This window comes from Aulostomus chinensis, chromosome 14 (assembly GCF_037954235.1).
Source record: "Aulostomus chinensis isolate RoL2024-O1b breed Wild chromosome 14, RoL_Achi_v1.0, whole genome shotgun sequence".
Taxonomy (NCBI): Eukaryota; Metazoa; Chordata; class Actinopteri; order Syngnathiformes; family Aulostomidae; genus Aulostomus; species Aulostomus chinensis.
Genome location: NC_141333.1, coordinates 18,692,408 through 18,709,511, shown reverse-complemented (window position 1 = coordinate 18,709,511; position 17,104 = coordinate 18,692,408). Strand labels below are relative to the sequence as shown.

General features: G+C 40.0%; 2 protein-coding genes across 7 annotated transcripts in view; one reads left to right on the top strand and one right to left on the bottom strand.

Moving 5' to 3' along the window:
- Positions 1-10,254, top strand: part of slc44a5b (solute carrier family 44 member 5b) — a 48,325-nt gene extending 38,071 nt beyond the window's left edge. For 2 of the 4 annotated variants that reach the window (XM_086224009.1, XM_086224011.1), the window contains 8 exons: positions 262-524; positions 1,860-1,954; positions 2,034-2,137; positions 2,267-2,340; positions 2,530-2,600; positions 3,557-3,645; positions 4,245-4,329; positions 6,411-10,254. In XM_086224009.1, coding sequence (XP_086080135.1) covers positions 262-524; positions 1,860-1,954; positions 2,034-2,137; positions 2,267-2,340; positions 2,530-2,600; positions 3,557-3,645; positions 4,245-4,329; positions 6,411-6,526 — 897 coding nt within the window. In that variant the 3' untranslated portion in view covers positions 6,527-10,254. Of the gene's footprint in view, positions 1-261; positions 525-1,859; positions 1,955-2,033; positions 2,138-2,266; positions 2,341-2,529; positions 2,601-3,556; positions 3,646-4,244; positions 4,330-4,945; positions 6,351-6,410 lie in introns of those variants that run through there. The other 2 variants (XM_086224007.1, XM_086224010.1) reach the window with 1 other exon arrangement.
- Positions 8,824-16,810, bottom strand: LOC147250036 (LIM/homeobox protein Lhx8-like). Of its 3 annotated transcripts, none has more exons than XM_086224013.1 (8): positions 16,650-16,810; positions 15,486-15,611; positions 15,175-15,296; positions 14,001-14,218; positions 13,600-13,703; positions 12,578-12,673; positions 10,365-10,554; positions 8,824-9,396 (listed from the first exon to the last, which is right to left on the bottom strand). In XM_086224013.1, exons 1-8 carry the CDS (start codon positions 16,728-16,730, stop codon positions 9,320-9,322), a joined length of 1,014 nt encoding a protein of 337 aa, XP_086080139.1. In that variant the 5' UTR covers positions 16,731-16,810; the 3' UTR covers positions 8,824-9,319. The 3 variants fall into 3 exon arrangements, with proteins under 3 accessions (XP_086080139.1, XP_086080140.1, XP_086080138.1); XM_086224014.1 differs by lacking the exon at positions 16,650-16,810 and adding an exon at positions 16,003-16,634 and having other exon boundaries at positions 14,001-14,221; XM_086224012.1 differs by having other exon boundaries at positions 8,825-9,396; positions 14,001-14,221.
- Between the last annotated feature and the right edge of the window lie 294 nt (positions 16,811-17,104).

The following is a 17,104-nucleotide window of genomic DNA, read 5'->3' as shown; positions in this document are numbered from 1 at the left end:
ATCAGTCTACTGTCATGTGCCATGTGTCAAGTCTTGTTTATGAGCCTGCCTGCCCTCCCATTTTGGATTACGGGATTAGCTCAGTTTTTTAAAGTAAATTCCATACACTGGGAAATTATTAAGGTACAAAACAAAGCGACAGTTGAGTAAGAAATCAAGACGAGAAAAGTGGTTCCAGTTTTGCTCAGATCAGAATTGTAGATAATTCTTAAATATTTAGTTACATGACACATCAAGGTAAAATCTATGCTTTTCTTTCAGACCTTCAGTCAGACTAATATCACCAGAGTGTGCCCAGGATCACAATGCATGTTCGCCTTTTACGGTGGAGAGAGTGTGTACCACCGCTACATCCTCGTCCTGCACCTGTGTAACCTGTTTGTGTTCCTCTGGCTGGTCAACTTCACCATCGCACTGGGTCAGTGCACCCTGGCTGGAGCCTTTGCATCGTATTACTGGGCCTTGAAGAAGCCCCATGACATCCCTTCCTGCCCCCTCTACTCCTCATTCAGCAGAGCTATACGGTAGGTAGCTGGGTGCACAGGTGAGCGGCAGCCAGGTGAACTACTGCTAGATTGTTGTCAAGGTTACAAAGTTCAAGATTTGAAACAAACAGATCCCTGACATGTAGTAAATGGTCAGTTTTCTACATTAAGCTGTTTTTGTTATTTAGGGGATCTATTATTTCTGGGTCTTTAATCTTATAAAGTCAGGAATTATGAAACATCAATTTTGGTGCTTAACGTTCTTGTAAAAGCAGAAACTAGAAGTGAAGTCACCTCTGCAAGGAGGCTTCATGGATACAGAATATGAAAATACTACTGTGAATTTGATTCGTATAAAAAAATGGGTTGGATCACACATAAGGAATACAATCAAGACAGTTTCCAGAAGCCCAAATTTTCTTCTAGCTTTATCCTGCCAGTGGCCTAGAATAATTTTCGGGATCTATGATCTACTTTGTGATCCAGATCTAATCGTTACGTGTAATGTGAACAGTCTTTCACCAAATCAGCCCGTTGGTTTTTGAGACATTCTGCTAACAGTGATCAGAGAGACCAACTACAGTATATCATGAATCCAGCTGCTACACAGTAACGCAGTAGAGGTATCCCAACAGAAGCTGGATGGAGGTTGAATGTTAGGACAATTATGTATGTGTATCGACGTATCTCGCTGCAGCAAACCACCCAGCTGTGTAGCCCCAAGGATGACACCTGTTGACAGTGAATATCCATCAACACTAATTTATAACAAGACACTGCATGGCTGCTGTCATTACCCTACGCGTATCTTGAATTTATTAGTTCACCGTTAGGCTACTAACATTCAAACTAGTCCCTAGCTTGTGCTTCTTGTGTGATTTCTTCTGCTTAGAAGATTTGGAGCATTAAGTGAAAAGGAAATTTGGCTATCCATCCATCCATCCATTTTCTTTACCACTTATCTGTTAAGGGTCGCGGCTGACATCAGGTGAGAAGCGGGGTTCACCCTGGATGGGTCACCAGTGCATCGAAGGGCCATCAGGATCAATTAGGAGTTCAGTATCTTGCTCAAGGATACTTAGACATGGTCACCGGGGGAAGTGAGGATCGAACCACCTTAAATTCAGACCCCAGTGAAAGCAGAATTAAAAAGAAAGAAAAAAATTGCATTTTTTTGGCACAGTATGTTGAACAGATCTGCCCTTAAATGTCATGGATTCTTCCTGGTCCCATGTTGCTCAAAGGTTCCTTATAAATGTACTGGTGAAAATGATTATATACTCCTGAAGTATTGTCTAAACAGCCAAAAGGAGGACACTATGCCTACATAAAAGCAAAAATGTTTGGCATTCCGTTTGTGTTTCTGTTTTAAAGTTATCACACAGGTTCCCTTGCCTTCGGCTCTCTGATCCTCGCTGTGGTCCAGATGGTCCGACTTGTTCTTGAATATCTTGATCACAAACTCAAAGGTAATCTTTTTTTCTCACTGAACTCCTACACGTACAGTGATTGAACAAATCAGCAAATTGTATCTTGATATTTTCTCAGGTTCCCAAAATGCATGTGCTCGCTTCCTGCTCTGCTGCCTCAAATGTTGCTTCTGGTGCCTGGAACATTTCATCAAGTTTATAAACAGAAACGCATACATTATGGTGAGTGAAGAGACATCTGTTTGGCCAGCAGGTTGTACTGATTTCCTCTAGCGATTCATCAACGTCTGAGCTGGTTACTGACCCAGCTTGTTCCTTGGTGCCTAAGCCGTTACTAATTTTTCTCAACAGATAGCAATATATGGAAAGAACTTTTGCACCTCCTCCAAGGATGCTTTCTTCCTCTTAATGAGGAATGTTATTCGGTAAGAACTTCAAATGTGTCAGATCTGCATATCTAGAAATGTGTAAAATTATGGTTTGCTAAAATGACAGATTAGAAGTAAAAGGGTGAATTTATCACAGGGCTACATCATATTCCTCCTAACGAATCTATCCACCATCGTGTATTTAGGAATGTCTGCATGAGATGTGCTTCTCATACTGCTCTGTAGGGTGGCTGTCCTGGACAAGGTGACAGACTTTTTGCTCTTCTTGGGAAAACTGCTTATTTCAGGAAGTGTTGGTGAGTTCCTTGTCACTTGTACTGTGTGAGTTCACAAAATAGTTTCAAGAAACTGAAGAAGAAGAAGAAGAAGGAAGAATGATATTTTATCCTCCGGTGAATACTGGAGAGATGAAAAATCATCTCACTTCCTTGTCGTTTATTTTATTTGCCTGTTTATACATGTACGTACCAAAATCCCAAACTTTCCTCAAACAGCATCCCATTGTTTACGCTTATACAGTTATTTACTGAGTTGAATGTAACATAAGAACTGTATGCGTCTAAGGCCTTGATTTATTTCACCTTTTAACAAATATCTTGAGCATTCTTGGAAGTCTTTAAATTACATAGATTTATGCATATATATAAGCATTAATTCTATGTTTTGATATGGTCACGTACGATCTTTAGGGAAATCCGTTTGATTTTGTGAAGATGGGACTTTTAAAATTGATTTTACTCAGAATTTTGTTTGTCATTTCAGGGACATTGGGATTAAGTGTGTTGCTATGCCTCTGTGCCATGTGAATGTCTACAGCTAAGCATCCACACAGGGAATTTCCTCCAGTTTTGTGGAAAAGTTCACTTGGGCTCAAGCATGAATTGATTAGATTAAGGAGGTCAAAGGTCAAAGGAAATGCACCCACCAAAAAGGCTCTGGCCATAAACATTTGAATTCTCTCTGAAAAAAAGGTCACACCAATAGAAGGGGAAACTGAAGTGAATGAAAAGGTCAAAGATCAACTTCAGTGTGACATTATAACACTCCAAAACAACTGGCCTTTATTCAGTGCCATCTCAGTAACACCATGACATAATAATGTGGTCTACTTTGCTCCTAAAAAAGACAATTTATGCCTTTGAATATGTCCCTTTTAAGTCTCCACAACATGTAGTAAATTATGAGTTTGAATAAACGTGCATGTACACAACTGGACTGGTTGGACTTGTCTGTTTGTTTTAATTTTTTTCAGGGGTTCTTGCATTTTTCCTCTTCACGCGTAAAATACCAGTCATTCAAGAGGAGGTGCCGTCCCTAAATTACTACTGGGTCCCCCTTGTGGTAAGGAATGCACTTGTCACGAAGTTCACATGTCGTACTTTAACTTCTAGTAAATTATATTTATTTCAACACGTATATTTTATTGGAGCCAAATAACCACCCAAAATAAACATGACGTAAGATCAGATGCAAAGACAGCAACGATGAATGATGTGTGAATTTTGTTATTCACTTTGTGATATTTCTGTTCGTGTTTCAACTAAAATCCAAAATATTTCCGAGCAGAACTTTCTGTCGGGCTAATTTCATCTCCATGCAGTGGTTGTTCCATTGTTCGGTTTGAGTTTTAATCATTAATAATAACGTTGTGTGACTTCTGTCATTTTGACATCTAATTTATTCAGGGCAACATCCTCCATCACAGCATGTGGAACACCTCCCTGTCTCCTGGACAGGAGGAACACACATTTCCTGCTGAAAAGAGTGATGGATGCAGTTTGGCTGCCTGATCAATAATCAAATAAAAAGATTCACTCAACATTTTCGTATTCTGTTTTGGCGTTTTTGTTGCATACTTTTGTTGTTGCTTAATTAAACCAACATCTCCATGATTTGATTTTGTATGTAGCGTATTGATTGTGCCCTGCTTCTCCTTCTAGACGGTGATATTTGGATCCTACATGATTGCGCATGGCTTTTTTAACGTCTATTCCATGTGCGTGGACACATTGTTCCTGTGCTTTTGTAAGTACGCTCGTGTTTTTCCGTACTTTGCTTAACACTGTGACATAATGAGCTGTCGGGCTAATTATATAAAAATACCCTCTTTATAACTAATCATAAGTTATTTCAACTGATGATTGATGTTGCAATTGTGATATTATTTTGGGATATTATGGAGGATGTCATTTTTCCTGCATTTTTCTCATTTTCTTGGAAAGAAACCCTTCAGAATGTTTTTTTGTGATTTGTGTAGGTTTTTCTAATGTAAGTGAATGTAGGCTGTCTCTGCTGCACCACCGTGTTCAGTTTAAAACTTGATTTTGACACAAAACCAGCCTTTAACAAATCTTTCTGTCATTTGAAAAATGTAGTAGGTCCAATTTTATTTATATTAAAACAGTGCAGCCCTCCTGTGCACCGCAGTAACTGTTGGAGATGAAATACCCAGGAGCATGTTCACAGCTTGAACTCTTTAACACTTCCCTTCTTCAATTTAAAACTGAGACTGGATCCTGCTCATTCGCTGTTATGTCTGTCTAACTCTTGCATGATTACTAAGCCTTCGCCTTACTTTCTCTCCGGCTATTGCTCTGTGTGTTTCCTGCTCCTCCTTTCCTGTGCTAAACCCTGGTCTTAGGTGAAGACCTGGAGAGGAATGATGGTTCTTCCTCCAGGCCCTACTACATGTCTCCTGGCCTGCACAAGATCCTGCGTAAAGGAGACGAGGGTGCCAAATTATGTGCTTCCTCCTGAGCAATGCACAGCCATGATAGTAAACTGATGACTCTCACTGGCTTCTCCATATCTGCTGTAAGTGTGGGGGGGCCTGAACATTGGAGAGCGAGAACTGTAGTGCTGAACATCAAACCGGATGCATCACAGCCTGCTCAGCAGTGACCTGGATGTGAAAGAACAACTTCAGGTCCTCACTGAAAAGTTGTGTGTTGGTCCTAAAAGAAAGACCTCTGATCAGTTCCTATCTTGAGCCAACTCAGATGCTTGCCTTTTTTTCTGCCACACTTTTGCTCTTTTTTTCTTCTCTGTATTCTCTGCTGACCTCTGCCTTACTGAGAGGGTACATGTCCAATCACTGGACGGATGCACAGGCTGAGATGAACATGATACGAGCGTTTATACCCAAATAAACATGAGGACCTTAAAATGTACAGATGCCACCGATGGGCTATGACGTAAGGCATCACCCTATTAAATGTGATGGACTTATGGGGCACCCTCTTTTCGCACTTTGGTCTTCTCGTGTAAAATCATGTTTTGTATGCACTTTCACATATGGGGAAAAAAACCATGTGGTTTATTTTGTCTGTCAAGCATGATTATTTTGCTGGCTGTTGATGTTTACCACTGGGTTTATAGGTTGCTTTGATCCAGTGTATTTATACTAACACACACACACACACACACACACACACACACACACACACACATACACACACACAGCTCCAAAAAAATGGTGTGTATTCTGCACTTAGCAAAGCAGGTCTCTCTTACTTAGTATCAATCACAAGATCATTTCCACGTATCCATTATGCTCATAGACGTACTGTAAACAAGACTGTATGGGAGGTCAAGACTTAAAAAGAAATGTTTTGGTTTTTGCTTAAAAGTTGAACAGAACCTGACAGTTTTCAGGAAACTTCAGAATGCACCCACTAGTTTATGTGCCTAGTTGTGAAAAATAAATAAAATTTGTTCCTCTTATTCTGTGGTTTTAGAGCTAACACCGGGAACCTTTGCGATACAGTTTATAAAAGGATGTCAAAGCCATTTTTGGTACATTTTTTATTGGCTGGTTCAGATGTAGTGCTGTTTTAATACTATGTATAATATACACATCTGTCTGGAAGTTATTCAGTGTTCTTTTGTATAGGAGAGTTTTTTTTAATCAATGAAATCCAATGAAATGTGAATCATTTTTTTAAATAAACTTTAATGGTTTAAGAATTGTCCACTGCATTTCAAGGTGACTCACTTCTTGGTTTGATTTGAAAGTGAAACATAACCAGAAAGTTAAACTTTGAAGTATCAGCGATGATCTCAACTATGATCTTGGTTTCTAACGTGTTGCTACGGCTGCCTCCTAGTGTGGGACCTGGAGGCGAATGATGGCTCTCCTGCACGGCCGTACTACATGAACAAAACCTTGAGGAACATCCTCAACAAGAAGAACGTCGTGCTGGAAAAGAGGTTAAAGAAATGAAGGATGGTGGAGAAGGAGAAGGACTGAAGGATCATTTATCAAGGCCTTGTGTGTCGTCAAATGTTGACAAGTGCTGAGGCATACAGAAGTTCCAACTGTACACTATAATGGCCAAATGCACCATACAGTTATATTCATATATGTACAGAAAGCCCAAAAGTGATGTGTGTGAAATTGTAAAAAGCTATTGCAAATATTTCACTTTCTTAACTCAAACATGTTTTATTTTATACTTACTATTTCGAGCCTCATTCATACACACTCAGTTTTCTCTGGAGCTTGTGACATCTGTCTTTACATTGTGCCCCCAAAATCCTCTTGTAGTTGCCAGTGTTTGCCACGTGGTGGCACCACTCGTGTTCTGTTCAGTCATGAATGCTCCGGCTCTATTGTCTCACATTGAGAACCGTATTTGTTCTTTACCTGGAAAGAATCTGAAAGCAGACCGGACAAAAATCCCTCACTCTCAAGTACCCAAGTACCCTTCTTGTCAAATGTCTGTGTACATCAGGTAGCTACATTGTTTACGTTTGTTTTTTTAGAATAACTTTTTAAAGGGATATTAAGCCTTGATGGATCCAGATGTTAGGTGAGAATGACAGGTAAACTGGGAATAGTGTTCGTGCTGGGAGAGTCCAGCTGTAGGGAATGCAGAGATTTCTGGTATTCTTGCGTCCTTCACTGGTCAGTGTTTCTATCTTCTGGGTTGATCAAGTCCTGACATGTCCCTCTAACTGGGAATACACTGCATGACTCTATACAGGACTTAAATAGGGTTCACATTCATGCTGATTTTGTTCCAGTCAGCACCAGTCTTCACTGGTTGTGTGCAGTTGGAGTGGCAAGTTGGCACAGGAATCTTTTAGTGTATGGAAGGGTACATACTCAAATTTGAAGGTGTGATATCAACAGACTCCTCCCGACTTGAATTGGAGTGAATCAATTATGTTTGATTTGTCCAAGCAGACTCTGGACAGTCTGGTAGTGTGTGATTCCTCTTCTGGCCCAGTTTAATTTGAGATCCCAAATTTCTCAGTTGCCGTAAAGAGCCAGTTGTCAGTGTAACCTCCAGTCTTTTCATCATCTGCTAGGTCTTTGAAAGTTATTGGTATATCCCCAGCGTACATCTCCTTGCAGATTGATGAGAATTAGCTGGCATGGCCATGTTATTAAGAGTTTCGAAAAGCAGAAGGTGTCAATCTTCCCATCTGTAGGGAAACTCTGAAGCTGTGTCTTGTTGAACAGTGAGGAAATGAGAAAAGCTGCAGCTGTCATCCACTCCTGTGTTAGAATTGATGATTTTTTCAATGATTAACAAGGCATTTTGAAAACCACCTCACCACTGCCCATGTTCATGCTTTTTATTGTGTTGAGAATAACATGTACTGTGAGTGTTTGTCACCATCTGGAATGTTGTTCATCCAAAGTTTGAATCCTGGGGTTTTAGTAAGACTGGCTCTTCTATTATCAGACCAAGTTGATCTGCTTCTGTGAAGCAGCTGAAGGTCAGTTTTTATTATTCATTGACTAATGATATTTTATAAGTTGACAAAATTGAGTGAGTGTGACTGTTAGCCAGCATTCACCTTGCAAAAAGATATTGTGTAATATCTGCAGTTTAGGCAGTGAGCAGGTTATTGGTGAGGTAACTGTTGAATCAGTGACGTCACAGAATTCCTTCACGCGCAGTGTCCCTACGCCCTGAGATGTGACTTCTTTGTTGCATTTTTGTCCTGGAAGCTGAGAAGTTCCCCTCATTCTTCTTTAGAGTGACAGCACCGCCAGACCTCCACACCCTCTGCCCCCGCTGGAGGAGAACACGCTGGGACACGTTCCACGCAATATTTGAATAAAAGCAAAACAACTCTTCTGTTTATGTGATAGAAGAAAAACGATGACGGTAGTGCTTGGCGGGGCCCAAACACACGAGTTGTTGTTTCATGTTGCCAAATATATTCTGTATCTTTTGTGTGCATGCAACTCAGGGTTACTTTCTTTCACGTGTGGGTGGGAACCGAAGATCTGATAAGTGACGTGTTGTTTTGTTTTTTTTATACCCCCTCCTCTGCCTCCCATGTCTGGGAACTAGATTCTTTTGGTCAACCACAGTCAACAAGCAGACACAAGTTGCAATTCTGTAGAGGTTAGAATGTGCGTCATCTTTCTTCAAAGTCAGTAAAACATCTTTAACCTGTTAATAATATGAACAATACTTGGAACTGTGTTATTGTGTTATTTATTGTGTCTTTTTTTGTCCTGGCAGTGAAATACATCTGCCGTATTGCTATTTATACATTTTCAATTGCATGTCTTTCTCTACTATACAAACCTCAGTCTCGTTCTTCAGGTATGTTGAGGAATAAACACTTCAGCGGGGGGAGATGTTTCTATTTCATTTTTCATTCACCACCAAAATTTGAAATTAGACATTTATTTACAAAACAGACTTCACATAAAATAAATAAATTAAAATGCAATATTCAAACACGACTATACAAACTGATATGTACAGTTTCAACACCATCTTCATATCCAGTTGACGTTTTGGGGGGGTCTGACTGATTTCACTTAACAGTCGCACGTTCAAACTGTGTCACCAACTACACAAACAAATATGATTGTATTTGTCACAGTTGTATGAGGTACACCGAAAGTCTCCCATCACCACATACAGTACAATTACACTCATCCATCATGTGCTTGAGGAATAAAACATCGAACCATTGACTGATGAAATCAAGAAAAGCTTTTTTTTGTGTGGCTGATAAATTATGTTCGGTGTGCGTGCGCAGCTCAGGTATGAGACACAGGCAGGGAGGTCATGGCGTGGGCAGGCAGCAGGGGCTGAAACATGGATGAGGGGGAATGAACTGTGGGGACACACAGAGAGCACATTACAGTATTTCTCACTCACACCCGCTGTTTCTAGGAATTCATTGAACTACAGCATTTTATACAGGGAAAAAAAAAACATCTTAAAATGGCTGGTAAGGTTTCCACTCATCTTTAAGCCTATTTTGTCTACAATAAATTGTTTAATGGATAAAATTCCTGATTGTCTATTTTCATGCTGGACACAGTGATTATTTCCAGGAATATGCGAAACCTCTTATATTCCCTTCTCTAAACTCCTGCTGTGTTCCAGAAATTCATCAGCTATCAGATATGAGACTCAAAAATATAAAACTTTCAATAGCAGCAGTGGTTCTTAAACATTTTGAGTCACGACCCTACAGAATAGTAAGTCTCCCACCCCTGCCAGGTCCTTACAATTTTGGATTTATAATTCCATTTTGCTGCCAGTGTTTTTCATTTATTTCAATAACTGCACCATGTCAGTCAGCCTGTGTGCTCAAGGCCTTAAAGAGCATAGAACAAAGACATTTAGAGAGGTATCTGAGCCTGTGAACATGGAAAAATAGAACGGTACAATCTTAAAAAGTTAAACTGTTCCATAGTTTTGATCTTAAAACACTCCAGTTTCTAGTCTACAATTTGTTTTCCCCACACAACCATTTGGCCATCCCCAGAAATGATAGAACAAATCCTGTTGGGATCACCAGCCCTAGGTAAAGACCCACTGACCTAACGATAGAGAGTAAATTATATGGATTTATTCTATGATGTATGTGATCCATTTACAGTTTTGGACACGACCTTAGTGTTCAAAGAATTCACATATCGTTTTGTGTTCAAGCTGAACTCTGTATCATGTCACTTCAAATATATTCTCACACTAGCGTACTGTGTTTTGTTTTTTTTCCAGCTACTTACATAAAAATCTAATATGAAAATAGGGCTCAATCATACGATAATTCATAAAAAAGCTGGTGCTCACTGTCTATGAAGGAGTGTAGTGCAGATAGCATGGATCCCTCCGGTCCTGCGTACGCCGTGTACTGCAGCTCCTCGGGGGTCGGGGTTGACTGGGCCAGCCGGCTGGGCTGCAGTGAGGTCAGTGGGGTGTTGGAAGTGTGGTTGGGGCTCACATGCTTTTTATGGCGGGCTCGGCAGTTCTGGAACCAGACCTGAGTTAACGGGAGAAACGCTAGGTCTTTAAGGAGTTAGTGTCTCCCTTTCAGGGATTAACGCCGGCAAAAACTGATGGAGCAGAAGGATGATGTCACACAGAAATGTCTTCATGCATTATTCTCTGAAAAGCTGAAAAGAAGAGCATAAATTAATGAGTGTGGGTGTAATTTTAAACCTTTATTCCCTGAATAACAATATTTTTTTAAATAATGTGAATGTTAAAATTCTACTGTGAGGAAAACTCATGTAAACAAAGTGAGTTTCAAATGAAGTGATTCTTTTCTAAAACCCACAAATATCATAATTATCACATTGTTGTTTTGAATAACAAATGATTAGTAAAGAAGAGACTTTAGAGCAAAACATTTTTCTGATATGATCTCTCTTGCTCAATATTAAAAATAATCAGTATCCGTCAATGTAGCTGCAATATTATGATTAATAGATAATATTGCAGGATTAAATTGTCAAACTATCAAAGGCTGGTCTTCAAGGCAAACGTCCCCCTGATGGACAGGAAGGAGCATTGTCCAAAACCTTAACACACTGTAGAAAGTCAGTCATCATATTTGTCCCCATTTCTATTTCTATTAGATACTTAACTACTCCAAAATAAAAATATCTTACGAAACTTTTATGAAAAGTAACACATCACCAAGTGATTGACTGACATATCTCTGTTCGAATATAAACACAGTAGACATGTCCATTGCCACTGAACGCAACCCATGTGTTTCAGCTCCAAAATCAAGTCAAATAAAAGCTAGACTGATAGAACTGTCAATCAAGCAAACACCACCGACCCCAACAATTAAAAGGGGCCTACTAAGCTGATCTGCACCTCAACTGCAGTCAGAGGTTCCCATGGTGATGCCAAAATTGCTGCTTGGATATTAACAGATGAAACTTTCTCAAAATCATAACTGCTACGTCCTCAGTTTTTACACTGTAAGAGAATGGAGACTCCTGGAAAAAAAAAAGATGAAGAGATGAGAAGAAAGACTATGATGGAAGTTCCTTTTTTAGTTGGTAGTTACTCCTGACTCCTATCACGCTGTGGAATCTTAATGACAGACAACATTATTAGCGTGTGCACCACGTGATTAACACCTGTGAATTGGTTATTTGTCAGCATATTTTGTGAAATTGGCCCATTACTTTTTATTTAATTATCAATAGACAAACAGACAAAACCCTAACCTCTTAACTGAGAAAAAGATATATCTGGCTGTGTAAATGTTGCTTTTTTTTTTTTTTTTAAATGAGAGCAGTTTTTGTAAATTAGGGATATTTTTTCTGGTCATGCCCATCGTTTATTTAGGTATTTTCATTTCATAATCCAGGACTTTGATGATACTTCTTCCTTCCTTTTGTTGTATACCTATGATGATTGACCAGGTTGTACAAATGAGATGCATTAATTTAGATAGATTATATAGTGTTAAATCTATATATTGTCATGTGCACAAATTAATGAATTTACAAAACTTGTTTTCATTTAAATAATGTTAGAAAGTGATTTATTATTATTATTATTATTATTATTATTATTATTATTATTATTATTATTATTATTATTATTATTATTATTTTATCCATCCATTCTCTTCTGCTTATCCTGTTAAGGATCGTGGGGGCTGGAGCCTATCCCAGCAGCCTTCAGGCAAGAGGCAGGGTTCACCCTGGACAGGTCACCAGTCCATCACAGGACCAACACATAGATACAGACAACCATTCACACTCACAGTCACACCTACAGTCAATTTAGAGTATCAATCAGCCTCGTCCCCTCTTGATGTCTTTGGACTGTGGGAGGAAGCTGGAGTACCAGAGAGAACCCACACAGGAACAGGGAGAACATGGAGACTCCACACAGAAAGATCCTGTGCTGGAGCTGGGACTGGCTGCAATGTCGCCTCACTAACCACTGCACCACCATGCCGCCATTTTTATTTCTATTATTATTGTTGTTGTTATTGTTATTATTATTATTATTATTATTATTATTATTTCACTGACCTGAATGACTCTTCGACTGAGACCCGTCTGCTCTGCCAGTTTCTGCAGTGTTTGTGCGTCGGGGTTGTTGTCCTGAGCAAACTGTGCCTGCATCACCTGCATGGAAATTACAAAGAAAATCTCCTCTGTTGTCAGTGAAAAACACAAAGCACGGCTGTGACGGAGTCTGACTGACCTCATGCTTCGTCGGAGTTAAAAGAGCTACCGTTATCGAACACGTCTTTGCAGAAAACATGAACATTTTGGAACATTATGTTTAATATGATGTCAATTCTGGCTTTAATCCGATATTATACTTCTAAATGTTAAACTCATCTCATCTCAGTTACGTGTGTGCGTATTTTATCACATTAATGTGTCATTATGATATAATTTTTCAACCCTGGCTAGATTTGCTTTCAGGATCTTCATCTCTAAATGTGACTCAGGCAAAACCCAAATGTTTTTTTTACCGTCGTGATCATTTCGTTTGTTTTGTTTTGTTATTTTTTGGTAAGGCTTTACTTGAATGTAGCTACATAAGAGTGAAATTACACTCATTAACTGGACATAAAACTGTCATGAACGTGTCACAAATAGCAATCAACAAGTCATGAACGTTTATGACCTCTATCATGGAGTGTCCTTCGTTTTTTTTTTTTTGTCACGACAAGTCGTTACTGTTGAAGTTGTCTCGATTATGATCACATGACATAAATCCAAGTAACATTACCAGAAGCTGTACTGGTTGTGACACTGAAGTCATTCGTGATGTCTTTGTAATGACAACTTGACGTTAACCCTGACCCGAACGACAGCTTGTCATAACCAGGACAACTTCTAGTGATGTCACTTTGATTTATGTCAAGTTATCATAATCATACTTAATAAGTCATACGTAATGACAGAAGTCCTAAACGATCATGACTTTTCTGACATGTTCATGACAGTGTAACCTCACCCTTCTGTAGCTATCCTCAAGTCAAAATGTGACCGTTTTTCGATGAGAGAGAATAAATTCAAGAATTATAACTGGGATGAACCTGCAGCTGGTCAGCGGTGAAGCTGGTCCTCGCTCTCTTGGATGGCTTCGGCTGGTTAACCTCCTGTTCAGTGGGCACAGCCCCCTCCATGTTGACACTGCTACCTACGACAAGAGGAGCTTCTCACATTAAAAAGGAAACCTGAAAATATTTAATCAATATTTATTTTCGAACTAAATGATTTAAAAAAGAGCGGGAGGAAATATCAAACCAGACTTTGGATGAAGAAAACTTAAGTTCCAATCACAATTTGTTTTCAGGGTGTTTTGTGTCAGGGTGAGGAATCAATGATTTGAATGATTCATTTGTGAAGAATCAGCATACATTTTTAACAAAGATAACAACCTCTGCTTTTTAAGTGTACAAACACACTCCAGCCTTGTACTTTTGTTAAGACTCACCCTTCTCCACTGCCCGCTTGAGGTTGTCCAGCATGCAGTCATAATGGACCCTGCAGAGCACCTTCTCCTCCACCAGGGCAAATTCCTCTCCAGTGGACAGCTGCCTCTTGCAGGAGAAGCAGGCGAAGCAGGCCAGGTGATAGACGTTGCCCTTGGCTCGGCGGACCCAGTCTGTGGAGTGGATGTTGCGGCCACAGCAGGCACACCAGGTGCCATATCTTCTGCAGGAGATACACACTGAACAGTGATGTCTGGTATTTCACAGGCTGATAACTTGATTTTAATTCTATCCAGTTGCAGCAAATTCAATTCAAAAAATTTTAAAAATTATATATATATATATATATATATATATATATATATATATGTGTGTGTGTGTATCTATCTATCTATCTATATATCTATATAGATATAGATATATAGATAGATAGATATGTATGTGTGTGTGTATGCTCCAACCCCCCCCCCCCCACACACACACACACACACACACACACACCCTTAACAGAGAAGCGGTATAGAAAATGGATAGATGGCTGTGTTCCAGCTGTCTCACTGGGATTTAACATGATTAACTTAAGATAAACTGTCTTAAAATAACAATACAGCACTGGCCCTTTTTAAACAGCTAACATAATACATGAATTATTATTAAAGACAGAATTCATTCTATGTCGCCTTGGACAAAAGCGTCTGTCAAATGAAACTGGAGAATTGTAGACTTCCTCCTTACCCTTAAAGTTGAGGTGAAGTCACAGAGATCAAAAATTGCAAAGGGTCAAATACATTATTTATCCGTCAGTCTGTTCCATACATAGTTAAAGAGTCGCCCAATGACTGTTTGTGAAGTAAGTTCATTGTCAGATTGTCGGTGTGAAATGATTTATTAATGACGCGCGCAAAATTTGTGAAAGACGACAAAAGAACATTACATTTAATTGAAGTTCAAAAGCCCTGAAACACCCCCGAGCCAAAGTCGAGAGAAATATTACGCTTATTATTTTAATGATTGTTATTATGTTCATTGCCTAATTTTCAACAGAACCCCACACAGCGACGTAAAAATGGTTCGAGCATCTCATTCTTGGGTTTAGAGTTTATTTTTCCGCAAACATTTCGATCCGTTTGGCGGGATGTTCGTTCGAGCCGCACTTCCTCCGATCGATGCACATACCTAAAGTAATCCAGTTTACAGAAAACTTCTTTTTCTTTGATGTAACAGCTGGTGTGGCTGCCAAGCGCCGTCTGGCACACGCTGCAGGAGAGACAGCGCACATGCCAGCACAAGTCGTTCACCTAGAGCGAAGACAGGATACATTAACGAGAGGCGCTCGGGCTCCACGAGGCCCATAGGCAGGAACGGTAGCTTGGAAACCACAAAAATCCAAAAGCAAACTAGGGGGATTTTTTTTTTAAACCCAAGTTAAGAGAAAGAGATTTAAAAAAAAAAAAAAACACCACAAAGTGGAAATATAGTTATCCTACCTTTAATAAATATTTATCCACAATTTCATCGTTGCAGCTCGCACACACGGTTCTGCCCAGGAGAGGTGCAGACGGCATCGCCTGCAGGGACGACGCGTCTTCATCCAAAACCTCCACCGGCGCGCCCTGTGGGATCAGAGCCGAGTTAGAGTGAGGCTCACCGGCCAGCACCGGCTCCATGCATTAAGGGTGTCAACAGTTCAACTCCTTTACAGCTGCGGACCCCAAAAAAAGCCTTTATTTTCTGACACTTCTTTCGGCTCGACTTTTGCTATTGTTTCCTTTTCTTTCTTTTTTTTCGTTTTGGGAATCATCAGTTATCGATTAATATTTGAGATAAAGAAAATGGAATTAAAATGTATCTAACCTAACTTCATTTAAAACAAATGTCTTGTTTTATATATTAGAACGAGTTCTAGGATAACTAAGATTTTGAGGTGGTTCTTTAAGTGACCTCTACCCCAAACACCAAACTTTCTCCTCCCTGTGAGTGATGAATGAAGCCCCCGGAGCCTACCATGATGTCCCCCCTGTCCTCGGTGCAATTGCTGAGCACTTCTTGGTTGCCTTTGCAGTCTTCACACATGACGAGAGGATGTCGCTCCGTCACACCGTCGCAGCTGCCTTAAATGCCCCCTGCTCCTTCATCCCATAAATATCATCGTGCCTTTCACTTTTCACCATGACAACCCAGGCGATTACCGAAATTGCATTTAAAAGAGAAGGATGGTCATTACTTACACAAACAGACAACACTTGAAGCAACACTTGTGCGATGCGCATTATGTGCTCAAGATCTGCATCAGCCAGGCTAAACCCCAACACGTCAATTTCACGTGTCAATCAGCGAGCAGCGCGAGGTCTCGGGGAAAGGAGATTGATTTATTTAATGACAGCAATTAAAAGTCTAAGTTCGTCATAAACGTCTACCCGGGGCAGCCAAAAGGTGAAGAGGTCTCATTAACTACTTGAGTTTTAATTGCATTATTCAGGGAGGAGTAATTTCCTTCGACATTTCTTTAAATTGTGGAAATACCGAGGTGGCAGCCAGCGTGTGGAAGGCCAGGTTTAATGGCGCACTGCAGCTCACTCCCAATTAATTGCCAAAGCAATTTGGACCAATAGTGCGGCTCACACTAGCAGCTGATCTACGGAGTTGCTCACCTCGTCGTTGGACAGCACCAAGCCGCTCTGGTTGTCGCTCAAAAGGCAACACTCCACTTTGACTTCACTTTTCCAGCGCATGTCTGCGTTCAGGAAGCCTCGTCGCCTCAGTGCTGCATCACAGAAAAGTGTTGCTGGTCTAAGTCTTCTCCCCCGAGACTCCTGAGTGTCAATAAGTGTGTTTGGAGGGCGGATCATAATTCATATTTCCCCGTCTGTCCTCCTGAGCCGCGCCTCCCTCCAGCGGGCTGCGTGTGGTTGTACGCCGCCTTTAAACTCCTTCTCTCGTACAGCACCTTCAGATGTAGTTGCCTTCATAACCTTTAGTTCTATTTATTATCTGGTTTACTATTTCATTTAACCTACATCTACTTAAAGTTATTAGCTTATTGAAATGATTCGACTTTTTCTAAATATTCTACTTTTTATCGCTGCATCTATTTGTTTAATCAATT

Excerpts from the sequence above, each read along its gene's own strand:
- LOC147250036 (XM_086224012.1), bottom strand. The coding sequence starts at position 16,730 with ATGCGCTGGAAAAGTGAAGTCAAAGTGGAGTGTTGCCTTTTGAGCGAC. Across the intron at positions 15,612-16,649 it reads TGGTGCTGTCCAACGACGAG|GGCGCGCCGGTGGAGGTTTT; the intron begins GTGAGCAACTCC and ends CTGATCCCACAG. Across the intron at positions 10,555-12,577 it reads TCAGTCGAAGAGTCATTCAG|GTCTGGTTCCAGAACTGCCG; the intron begins GTCAGTGAAATA and ends CCGTTAACTCAG.